We start from the raw sequence: 12,533 nt of genomic DNA on the forward strand, positions 1-12,533 counted from the left end.
TTTTACAAATTTAGTTTTTTTAATAAAATGATACACGAGTCATGCTCGAGCTCAATCTTTTAATAATCGAACCAAGTTTGACCCGACACTCTTCAATCGAACTTGACTTGATAGAGAGATAAGATCATGGTATTTTCGTCTACCCACTTTGCCTGAGTCCTCAATGCAGGTCTGGTACTAATACCCAAGATCTAGAACTATCCTGGTTTTCACAAACCTATAATACAAACATAAAAACAGATGTAAGGTTATTTGTATACCTGCAAGATCTCTCCTAGTGTGAAGGCATTTCAAAACCTAGTTTGCACTATGAGATATGAACCTGTAGTATATCATTTTAGAATGTCTCCCTGTAAGATACAAGTGACCAAAGTTTTATTTAGGTAACACCAATTTAAGTAATTTCTGCTGGGTTGCCATGCCCCCTTTAACAATTACTCAAAAATTAAATATCGTCTTATGTTCCATAATCACTACTTTTTTTATTGGTATCGAGTGTTCGAGAATAAAATCCCGACTAATTTCGTAGGTGCAAAGGCCCTCAACAAAGAATTTCTGGTACACCTCGAGTAATTTAAGGAAAAGTTTCCTCAATCCAATGGTTCCTAAAAATTGTTTTATGCTTGACAATTGGCTTCTAGCAACATTTCCAACTTTCTCATTGAGTACGATCGTTTTCAAATAAAAGGAACAATGCCACAATTGCTGGATATGCCATAGCTGTCTTTCATTTAACACATATGCAAGTTCCTTTGACTGGAGTTTATTTCCTACGATTATTTTGTTGCCATATTAGAAAGGAAAAACAAAATAAGTTTGATATCATAGCACAACATCATAAGTTTGACATCGCAATGTCTGAATACGACTAACTACACACGTTATCTTAATGGCTGGTTTGGTTACACAAAACTAAACTATTTCATCTCATATAATCATTAAAATTTTTCTACACAAAATATAATAAACAATTCAACTTTTTCAAATCCCAAAACAAAAATAATATTAAAAATTTATATTATAACAATATTTTATTCAATTTTTAACAAAACATCTCATCTCATCTCATCTGAATTGTGTAACCAAACGAGGCTTAATTGAGTTCGTTGTCTGTACTCATATATGCCAAACATTCTCTCAATGTGATCATGGAAGCAAGCCATTTGCTCTAGGTACTGATTCTACTGCTCAATTTTTGTTATTTCTAGTTCCTTTTCTATTTTCTTTTTCATTTTTGTTTTTGGATTAATATAAGTTATTCTTGAATGTTAATTTGAGGAATTTAGTATCAGTGCTATTAGATTAGTGCAGCATACTTCTGTGAGCTTCAGTCAACAATTCATACATTGCTCTAAACTGTCCCAAACAAGTACGAACACTTGTATTGTTTTTTTTACTTTTGCCACGATATCATGCCTCGTACAATCCTATATGGCAAGATAAAACTTAGATACTAAAATCTCAGAGCGAGGCATGACAAGGCAAATAAATTTTTCAAAAGCGTATAAGGTTATAACACCTAGCACCCTGAATCCTGTAAACGTCATACAGCACAAGGTAGCAAATATGAGCCACATTGTGCAAACATCTCATTCGAGTGAACCATGCCTCATAAATCTAAGAAAGCTTGAATCTCATTTGTAAAAGGACTATTTACTTGAATCATACAGGTAATTTCAATTAATCTTATCAGTCAACTACAAAATTAATCTAGTAGTTGTTTTAAGATGCTTTGCAATACGTTTCTTTGGGTCATATTCGATATCATACGATCCTCAAGCTGGACGCATTAAAAGTCCAGATTCAAACAATGGGGAAGATTGAATGCTGCAGGTGTAAATATATCCTACTTGAAATCCCAAAAAACTATGCTCCCCTAATATTATTGAACTTTAATGTGAGTTATAGAGCATGCCTGCAATGGCCTAGGTAATGGATTTTAATGGCACAACGCCATAAATGATGCCCAGAGCATATCCATATCATTAAAAGTTAACAAAACTAACTTGGAAAATGAAGGTACGCGAAAGATCATTTATATTAGATTAATACTGAAGACAGCCACTGTGACAATTATTATGATTTCTGTTCGGCGCTTTTCAGTAGCTGAGTATCAAGTAAAGACAGGAGACTCTTTTTATTCTTAGCTGGAGTCCCCTAGGTTTCAGACATGCAACACAATCCAGAAACAGCAGAAGGAAACAAAGAAATGTAAGGTGTGAACCATCATAGACTAGAATTGACATAAATGCATCTCACTCACACCGAATAAGATTCCTTAAGTATACCTTGGGCACTTCGAGCTTCCAATACATTTTTCATTGCATAACGACATCTGAAAAATGTAAATCTGGTTAAGTACATAGAATCAGAGCAACTTTTCATATATTTCGGAAAACATAGAGATTAAACATCATGAAAGATCAGAGTTCTCAATTGTAATACCTCCAAGGGAGATGGTCAAGAAACATAGATGGTGATACAATAATATCTTTGAAGCTTTCTCTGCTCGCTATGTAAGCCTTATAATTTCGTGCACTAAGTTGCACAGTGCAGGCTTTCCACATAGATATAGGCAAGCTTCTATGTGGTACAATATGAACAACAAGACCTGGTGGATACATTTCTGGGGGATCCCCAGCTGACCTACTTTCAGATCTTGGGACGGTTTCCATAAACTGAGATATGGGATTGTCAAATGTGTCTACATTGCTTGCAAAATGATGGGTGAATTCGCTCTGATCCATTGTAATAACACTATCCTTTTCAGCCTCATTCAAGAGCGGAAGGACTCTGCACTGTCCCTCACTCCCTGTAATAAAGAGGAGCTCGGTAAAAAATTCATCTGCTCCCAAGTTACAAAAGTAAAACAACTTTTAGGGCACGATTCACTGTGAAAGTGGCATTGAGTTTTTCACATGAAAAATACCATATGAGAAACAAAACATAGCTACCTTGAGAATCAAACAGATACTCACTTTCATAGACTTGGTGGTTGAGATCTTCACCTGTGATGGCCCCATAATAAACATCTGAAGCAGGATTGTTTACCTCAGTCCCACTTCTCTGATGCTCACTCAAATTCAAAAATTGGTGTGCGAGTTGGAAAATTGTGGCTTTATCAGTTTTGGTATCTTGTGACAGTGCTGTAATTGCAGCTGCACGAAGACGCAATATAGATCCAACTGAAAGGCGGGCTGAAAATTCATTGTCGTATACAATGCTGTGGAAAGTCCAAAGATTCAATACGTACAGAAAAAAAATCTACACCAAAGAGACAACCACTTGACTTGGAACTATCAGTAGCATGACTAGCAACAACATTACCTTGTCACAAATCCGGAACAAGCATCTGCTACAACTGCATCCACACATGGGAGGGGCCCATATGCAAAGACATGTAAATTTCTGTACCGACGATAAAGCTGTGAACAAAAGATCAAGAAGAATAGTAAAAATTCAGAAAATAAGGGGAAGAAACAAAACACTGATACTGAAACCTCAATTTTTTTCATCCATCTGGTTTAAAATCTGAGTAGATGAGACTTTTGACTTGTTCTTATAAAGCAAAAGGCTTGCAACTTGAAGCAATATATGATCTTGAACAATCCAACCAAAATATATGATCTTGAACAATCAATCTGCAGACTGTGGCTTGGTAAGTTTAGTTCGGTAGCAGAAGTAAATTTTTGTTGCAGGGGACAATGTCAAATCTTTAGTTTTTGTGCATAAAGTGATGCTGGGTAACCATCTTTGCTGGCATTGTACATGGTATTATGCAATTGATAGTGGTAGAGATGGTGTTATTGACTCAAAACACTCCGAATAAGCATTTTGCATTAAGGTTTGATAAGCTGCATTACTTTCTTCGTATTGAGGTAACAAGATCGACGCATCGTGTTTCTCTTTCATTGAGAAAGCATGTGACCGGTATCCTTGTGGAGACAAACATGTTGGGTGTCAAACTCATCAACAACCCAGTAGATCTTTGTACTAACTTTGGTGAAGATGAGGGTGAGGAATTTGACGAGCTTAGAATGAATATAATACTTGAAGGGAAGGTGATTTTCTTCACTATGACTTGATATGACATCCATTACACTGTTGAAATAGTAAATGAGTAGGGTGATCTTGGTAAAGGTTAACGAGTAGGGTGATGTTGGCATTTTTGTAGGGTGACATTTTTGCTTTTTAAGTGCAGGTTGGGCTGTTGATCATCTTGATAGAAGCCCCCGTATTTGGCCTTTAGCTTTGCAGAAGATAAATCTTGTTGAGAGAAACAAGAGGCCAAATATTGTCACAAAGTTCAGTGCAAAAGTCAAGGACAGGACTCGGCCCAAACAGCATGTGAGATGCTCAGGTGAAACCTCTTCAACGAGACATGCTTTTCCAATTCATAAAATTGAGTGAAAAAAAACACTGATAAAATTTGTACTGTCCAGCATCACTGTGCATGCCATTTCATATGAGATGGCTAAGAGAGAAAACTGTAACATTCTATTTTAAGTAGTGCCATCAATTAACACATATTTCAGCAAGGCATCAAGGAAAAACCATTTTTCAAATCTTTGTTATAAGCCAGGGATGATTAGAAATCTATACTACAGCTTGATGAGGAATGTCAAGAACCTGAATGAGGTCAACCTAATACTCTACAAGTAATGACAATCAGAGAAATTAAACTTTATGAGGTATGTTGTCACATCTATCTTTTCCATCTTACAATGTCATAAAAAGCATGAAATACATTAAATGCCAAACTAAAGGTAAACAACTGCGTAGCTTTCAAGTAACAAAGGCCGTACTTTGATTCCTAGCAATGCAGCAATTGCACCTCCAAGGGAGTGCCCCACTATGCGAACATCATACCCATCACACTCACATCCAGCTCCAAGCAATGAGGAAAGGAAGCCACTTGATTTACACTCTGCATCTCAATGTAGCAATTGGCACAAAATAATTTGTGTAAGCCCTCCTATATCATCATTGTAAAAACATTCCAGCACCAGTTGAGACAACAATTTGAAATCTTGAACTTCTTTAAATTAAAACAATAGAATCTGCAACCCAGTATTCTCTTCTCTCATACATCTCTTTGAAGACAGCATAAATACAATGAAAAGTAGATAAAAATAGTCTGACTTTTAAATATGGAATGACAACTGTGGACTATTAATTAATATGCAATGGGAGGGAGTATGTGGTATTACAGCTCTACATAACTTTTTTAGGATTCACGGAGAGAAAATGCATGATCCAATGAGTCTTGACTACATAAAGAACCATTGAAAATTATCCAGCATAAGCTTATGGTTTTATTTTAGATTATTTGCAGGTGTTAATTTACAAAAAGACAGAGGAAACAAAGACACTCGAAAAATTTGACAGCATCGGACAACATCATATGTCTATCTTAACATACCGTGCCAAAACCCTAGGGGTTGGCTCAAGTGGTAAGGGCCTTGATCGTAAGAGTGCTCTCCCAAGTCTAAGGTTTGAACCCTTGGGTGCAAATAATTTCTAAGGGCCACATCCCATCAATGAAAAGCTGATAATTTACTAGATCCGTGAATTGTAAGCACATTAAACAGGTCCAGAGTCTAACCGGGTAAAAGGCATGTTGCATTTACATGGTCTGGGTTTTATCATCATCAAAAAACACATATTGTACCAATGTTTTTTCCAGTTTAGGTCGATATGTAGTTTAAGCGCATGCGGGTGCAAATACATGCACATATTGTTTTAAGGATATATGCTCATACAAGGTATACTAAATATGAAGGAGTTGAAATCATATTCATCGTCTAAAACATAATTCATTTAGATTGATTGGTTCACTAGCCATAGAGGATAAATGAATCAAATATCTATTTGTAATCTACTATTAAAAAAATGTATAATATGATAAAGCAATCACTTAAGCCATAATCATATTCACCATATGACTATTGTTTGTGATTATAGAAGATATTATGTTTTACAGCATGAATAGGCATTCACTCTAGCCTCTCTTCCTCACTTTTCATAGAATCCTTAAAACAAGCTAAGTTCTGGCCTCTGCAACAAAGTGTGTACCAATCATTTTGCAATGTAAAAGTTAATGTGAGGACAGAAAATTGACGAAGCTAAATCGCATTGTCTTTCCATCCTCCTCCTCCCCCACCCAAAACAAATCATTGTATTCCATCCAATACAAAAATAACAGTTCTATTTTGCAAATCTGTACAACTAATTGTAGTGAAAATAGATTTACATAGAAGTATAGGATGTAAATAGGCCATTATATTACAACAATGAAATAACCAACGGTAATGGGACAAAAAATGATTCAAAGGATTGTCAAAAGTTTTCTATTGGCTAAAATAGAAAAAAGAAAAAACCAAGCAATGTTAAAATGGGAAAAAAGTGATGTTTTTACCATAGTCACCAGGATTCCCATCAATTTGCATGAATAGATCTTGTGCAGCCCCAAGTATACCTGAGTGCCCATAGTGTGGGAAAGATGATTCCACACTGAGTTTCACATCAGGGTGAACATGACTGCTACTGAAAACAAGAGAGAAACTTTTAGATCAAATGCCACTATAAGCCACCAAAAAAGAAAGAAATAGAAACTGAAAAACCCATATTTCCAGAGAATGGGAAACCTAGTTTGAAACAATTATGCAATAAATCCAGTTAGAAAAATATTGAAAAGACTTCATTGATTTCTATCCACCACCTCAAATTTAAAGTCCAAAGCATTCAGAGAAGAAGCTGCTTTGGAAGCAGAAAGCTAGCCCCATCCTACATCTCCTCCTACTTCATTTTGCAATTCAATCGCCTGCTCTAATCTTCTCTCACGCTAGATGCGACAAACAAGAATAAAAGTATATTGGACCTGCATATTCCCGAATCTTTAAAGATTGAATTAACAGAACCCCTAGGTGTTGGCAAAAGTGGTAAGGGTCTTGGTCTTAGAGGCATGCTCTTCCCAGGTTTAAGGTTCGAACCCTTGGAGGTAAACAATTTCTAGAGGCCACATTCCATTGGTAAAAGGCTGATGATTTACCTAATATGTGACGTGGACACGTTACTCAAGTTCAAAATTTAACTGGATAAAAGACATGTTGCATTTGTACAATCTTTAGGATTCCTCATCATCAAATAGAATTAACGTGCCGTTTGGTTGAGACTAGAATATACCCTCCAACACTGAAATTCCTACAAATGTGATGTCTAGAAATTTGAATTTCTTGAAATGTAATGATAATCATATCTGGTTTGAGTCTTGAAAGATTCACATATTTGAATTATTCCTATGAGTCCTAGAGAAATATATATATATTTTTTTTTTTCAAAAACAACCCTACATGAGTCATCTGATACACCCACACACACACATACACACGTTATAAGAGTAATCTGAATACTTTTTCCACTTCTTGTGTAAATAATTCGTGTATAAAAACTTTTAGAAATGTAATGGTAGATACCACCAATAAGTATCCATCTGTAACTAAAATATGGTTATCATTTGTGATGATTACTTCTTCCAAAATAATTTTATAATACTCCTGTCACCTGTTGAGGTTTAAAAAAAAAAACCACTTTGTTAACTTTAACTAAAAGTGCCTCTAACACATTAAGAAATGGTATTGCGTCAGAAGATCAATAATTAGACTTGAGCTGAGGCCAAAACTAGCATAAAAAGTCACTACAACAGATGACAATCAAGATATATAATTGAGAGATTTAAGAAGTTATGCATATGTATGCATTATTGGAATTCCTAGTTGGCTACCCATCTTTATGGACGCTCATAGCCCCATTAGTGAGACTTAAAATACCACTACCGCCTCTAGAATAGGAAAACCTATGAACTGAAAAGGAAATACCACTATTGTCTCTAGGGATTGGTGCTATTTGGGTTCGAATGAGGCTTCCGGTGGGATACTGCTGATTTGCCTTCACTGAAGTACACCAACTAGGCATTACTTTGACATCAAACCCCACCCAAGACAGAAAAATCATAAGCAATGCAAAGCATTTTCTTTTAGGAATGTATCTGGTTCCATCTTTCTTTTGTTGGTTATGTGGGATGAGAAAGTCATGGAAAGAGTAGAGGAATTTGTGGGAGGTTTCATGGTTCGTAGACATTTCAGATTTGTGGTTGGTGATGGCTCCAAGATCAGATTTTGGCATGACACTCGTTGTGGAGACAAAGCTCTCAAGGTTGCATTTCCTGCATTTTATTGGGTTGCATGTGAACAGGAGGCTTCAATGGCGGATATTAAAGCTCTAGTGGTTATTTGCAATGGAATGTTGGTTTTCTCAAAGCAGCTCAGGATTGGGAGATTGGAGCTATCACAGAATTTTTTAGCCAGCTGTATTATATGAGTATTGGTTGTGTTGAGGCGTATAAGATGACTCGGATTCAATCTAAGAATAGGAAATTCTCAGTTCGGTCTTCTTACAAGGCTATACCAGGTCAAAATTACAACCCTTCACCTTAGAAGGGTATCTGGAGGAGTATTGTGCCCCTCAAGGTTGCTTTCTTGGTTGGGCAGGCCGCTCTACTTTTAGGAGAACGCAAACCATGGATATCTTGAGGAAGTGTCGGATTATTGTAATTGATTCGTGTTGAATGTGTAAAAAAAAGTGCTGCAACTTCGGACGATTTGTTACTTCATTGTGAGGTAGCCAATGCCTTGAGGGACGGAATTTTCAGCAGGACTGGACTTGCAAGGGTATTGCCTAGGAGAGTGGATGGATCTCCTTGCCAGTTGGAGAGGCCTTCAGGGAAACCCCCAAATCACAGTGGTATGGAAGATGATTCCCTTATACCTTATGTGATCCATTTGGGAGAGGAATGTCAGAAGATTCCTCATTGGAAGAACTCAGAAGATTATTTTTCAATACTTTATTGTTATGGACTTCTGTTATTGATTCCAATGGTGCTAGCTTTCATGATTTTATTGTTTCTATTTCAAGCACCTAGCTCTTAACTAGGTGTTCCCTCCTGTATACTTTCTGCGGACTTGTGATATATGCCCTGTTCATTTTATTCAACAAAATTTTATTTTACCTATCAAAAACAAGATTTCCTAGTTGCATGTTGTTCAAAAAATGTCAATAGAGTTTTGAGTCAGCCCTCACTGGAATTTTTGGGTCTATGATGATGATAAAAAAAAAATATATATCTTTGGGATGAACTAGCGATTTTAATTAGTTGGTGGAATATTCACAGCATAGGGGGGAAACTAAAATGTTATATCTTACCTGAGTAAGGACAGACTCCCAAGCTCTGGAGGAGTTCTCCAAATTCATTTTTAATCAGGGCTTTATAGATCTTCCTCTCGTTGGAGTAGATTTTACATGGTCCAATAATCATAATTCTTTGGCGTAGTCTAGAATAGATATATATATATATCTTCTTTCCTTTGACTACGAAAGCTATTTTCCAACAATGTCTAGAAGAACACTTACTAGATTACTATTGGACCATTTCCCATTGATGCTAGTGAGTGATGATATGAAACTGAGCAAAGAATATTTGAAGTTTGAGAATACGTGGTTGAAAACTAAGGGGTTTGTAGATATGGTGAAACAACCGTGGAGGTCTTATCATTTTCAAGGCTTTCCTAGTCTTTGTTTGGCTGGAAAATTGGAATTGCCTTGAAATTATATTTGAAGCTATGGAATAAATAGGACTTTTGGTATGTTGCCAAGAGGAAACAACAATCTATGGAGGAAGTTAATGAACTGGATACCATTGCAAAAGAACGAGAACTATCTAAGAGCATGAGCATCCGCATGAGCATCTCCTCTTTTTGGCCAAAATATGGTCAAGACTTTGGGGAAGTTACCCTTCGACCCCCACATCCGGCTGAGCATTTTAGGGTTTGGTTTTGGAGATGCTATTGTAGATCCCCTTTCGAGTTTGATATTCTTTTCCTATATTGTCTCTTTCTCATGCCCTACTTCCTCCTAAGTCTCATTCGCGTCCATCGACAATAGACCCTCTGATCGTCTTCTTCGGTAAGTTTCTGGGCTTGTCCGAGACATACACACCCACTCTGTCTCTCACTCATGTTCTATGCCTGAGAAATCTTTGGGAACCTCTCTTGCTCTCACTCTCACACATAATAAGTTCCATTTGATTTCAACGAATTTACAATCGACCATTTTACTTCTCATATGACGAAATCTCAGACACATAATTTTGGGTCTCTGTTCGTGCTTGTCTAGGGTTTCTAGGTATGAGATTTTGTTTGTAATTTGTGTGATTTGTGATAGATTGGTTCAATTTTATGCCATTCAATTCTTTTCCGTGTGATTTGCAATTTGTGTAATTTGTGTGATTTGTGATTTTTCTAATTTGTGTGATAGATTGGTTTGGTTTTACTTCTCGTGTGATTTGTGTCTAGTGATATATTTTCTTTGCAATTTGTGAAATTTATGTGATTTGTGCTTGTCTAGGGTTTATAGGTATAATTTTACTTCTCGTGTGATTGGTAATTTGTGTGATTTGGGATAGATTTATTTGTGATTTGTAATTTTAGGTCTCTAATTCTTTTCCCTCTATTGAGAGTTATACGTTCTTGAGTTATAGCTTTTTATGCTATTTCCATTAACTGTGAGTTATATGTTCTTGTGGTTTATGGATTGAGTTGTATGTTCTTGAGTTGCATATCTCTTCTTGTGAGAATGATTGTTGTGGCAGCTCTTGAGAATATGATTTGATCACTCTATTGCATTGGTCTTAAATTTGCTGTTTGAACAAATATTTAGCAGCTTCTAGTGTTAATATGCACGAGTTGTCGTTGGGGCTGTATTTCTAATGTAATGACGTTGTGATGATGGTTGAATTGAATATTGGGAGTATAAAATCAGCAGGTATTGTGAAAGGGTCTCGATCTCTATGGCAGGCTAACCCAGTGACCACTTTCATTATGAAAGTTTCACAAAGCAACCGGGATTTGCAACCATTCGAGCTTGTGCTCCTTTCCTCTGCTTGACCTTTGACCATTTTGAGCCCCCATGCTATAGGTTTATTATACTTTTCTCTTGTTTTCTCCACTGGCATGAGTTTGCAGCTCATGTAAATGACCATTGATTCTTTTCCCTCAATTATTATGTTTTTCCATTCACGACCAATATGTTCTTGAGTTATACCATCAATTGATTTTGAAGTTCTTGGGGGTGGTTTGGCAGCCCTTGCGCTAAAACTTTATCCACTATTGTGCTGTTTTTCTCTTGCTGTATTATTTGGCTTTGCTGAGATATAATTTGCTTATTGTTCTTGAGTTATGCCATTAACTCAAGTTGTTCTTGGGGTGGTTTGGCAACCTCTTGTGCTTGAAAATTTATACTGTTGAGTAGTTATTCTGTTGCTTTGTTATTTGGCTTTTCCGTGATATAGGAATGCTTAAGCACGTTCTTGAGTTATACCATTCCATGATTTTGAAGTTCTTGGGGTGGTTTGGCAGCTCCTTGTGCTTGAAAATTTACACTGATGCGTAATTATTCTGTTGCTGTGTTACTTGGCTTTGCTGTGATATAATTTGGTTAAGCACGTTCTTGGGTTATACCATTCAAGCCAGTTGTTCTTGGGGTGGTTTGGCAGCACCTTGTGCTCGATAATTTAGAGTCAGTTGTGTTGCTTTTCTGTTGCTATTATTTCAAAAAATTGGGTTATTTTTCCCTAGGCTGCATTCTTTTCCTCTGGTGTGGTACTTTTTTGTTGCTGTGATGAATGTCTATGTTGAGATTATACGAGGCAGTGATCAATCAAACTTCATTGGGGACAGAGAAAATAGGCACAAACTCCATGGCAGGGTAACCCGGATGGCCAATATCAGTGTCAAGACCCAGAGCAGAGGCAACCGATTGTTGCAGCCATAAGTTTGTGACCCTTCCTCTATGTTGCCACTACCCATTCTGAGCTTCCCCCACAGTTTGGATTGTCGAGAACTGATTTTGAACTTGATGACAGTTTCTTGCATCGCTAAATTACTTCATTGTTTATGATTTTATAGAGAAGGACTCACAAGAGCATGAAAATATGTTCTTCACGAACTTCTTAAATCAAGATCCTAACATTGACTACTCATTCTTGAGTCAAACTCAACACAATCTAGTATGGTGGAAGACTCTCCACCCCAACCCCAACTTGAGATTCTTACGACTAAAAATTCACAGAGGGGTGCAAACTTCACCCAAAAAGAAGACAAACTACTTGTGCCAGAGTTTTAACTAGTTGAGATGAAAACATACCCAAATTTAAGAGAAAATTATCTTATACTTCAATGAGTATAAGCAAAATACGACCGAGGGGACAATTAGGTCCTTAACGCATCAGTGGTCGACGATTCAAAAAGCGACCAATAAATTCTATGTGAAGCTAGCCCAACTGGAAGGGTTAAATCAAAGGGGCTTAACTGAGTAAGTCAAGGTATATCTATCCATTAGCTTTTGTTGCAATTGTCCATACTGTGTTTTTCTGGTTTTGGATAAATATTTATACTAGTTCTTTTTTTTTTTATAAGGAA

The 12,533-nt window shown here is 36.6% G+C and overlaps 1 protein-coding gene across 3 annotated transcripts in view; it reads right to left on the reverse strand.

The window, feature by feature from the left end:
* The window catches only part of LOC121265164 (diacylglycerol lipase-beta), a 43,478-nt gene continuing 30,945 nt past the window's right edge, over positions 1-12,533 (reverse strand). The window contains exons 9-15 of one of the 3 annotated variants that reach the window (XM_041168684.1): positions 6,419-6,546; positions 4,806-4,933; positions 3,328-3,425; positions 2,955-3,223; positions 2,446-2,812; positions 2,289-2,335; positions 1-217 (exon numbers count right to left, since the gene is read on the reverse strand). In XM_041168684.1, coding sequence (XP_041024618.1) covers positions 210-217; positions 2,289-2,335; positions 2,446-2,812; positions 2,955-3,223; positions 3,328-3,425; positions 4,806-4,933; positions 6,419-6,546 — 1,045 coding nt within the window. In that variant the 3' untranslated portion in view covers positions 1-209. Of the gene's footprint in view, positions 218-2,020; positions 2,336-2,445; positions 2,813-2,954; positions 3,224-3,327; positions 3,426-4,805; positions 4,934-6,418; positions 6,547-12,533 lie in introns of those variants that run through there. The other 2 variants (XM_041168674.1, XM_041168667.1) reach the window with 2 other exon arrangements.

This window comes from Juglans microcarpa x Juglans regia, chromosome 1D (assembly GCF_004785595.1).
Source record: "Juglans microcarpa x Juglans regia isolate MS1-56 chromosome 1D, Jm3101_v1.0, whole genome shotgun sequence".
Taxonomy (NCBI): Eukaryota; Viridiplantae; Streptophyta; class Magnoliopsida; order Fagales; family Juglandaceae; genus Juglans; species Juglans microcarpa x Juglans regia.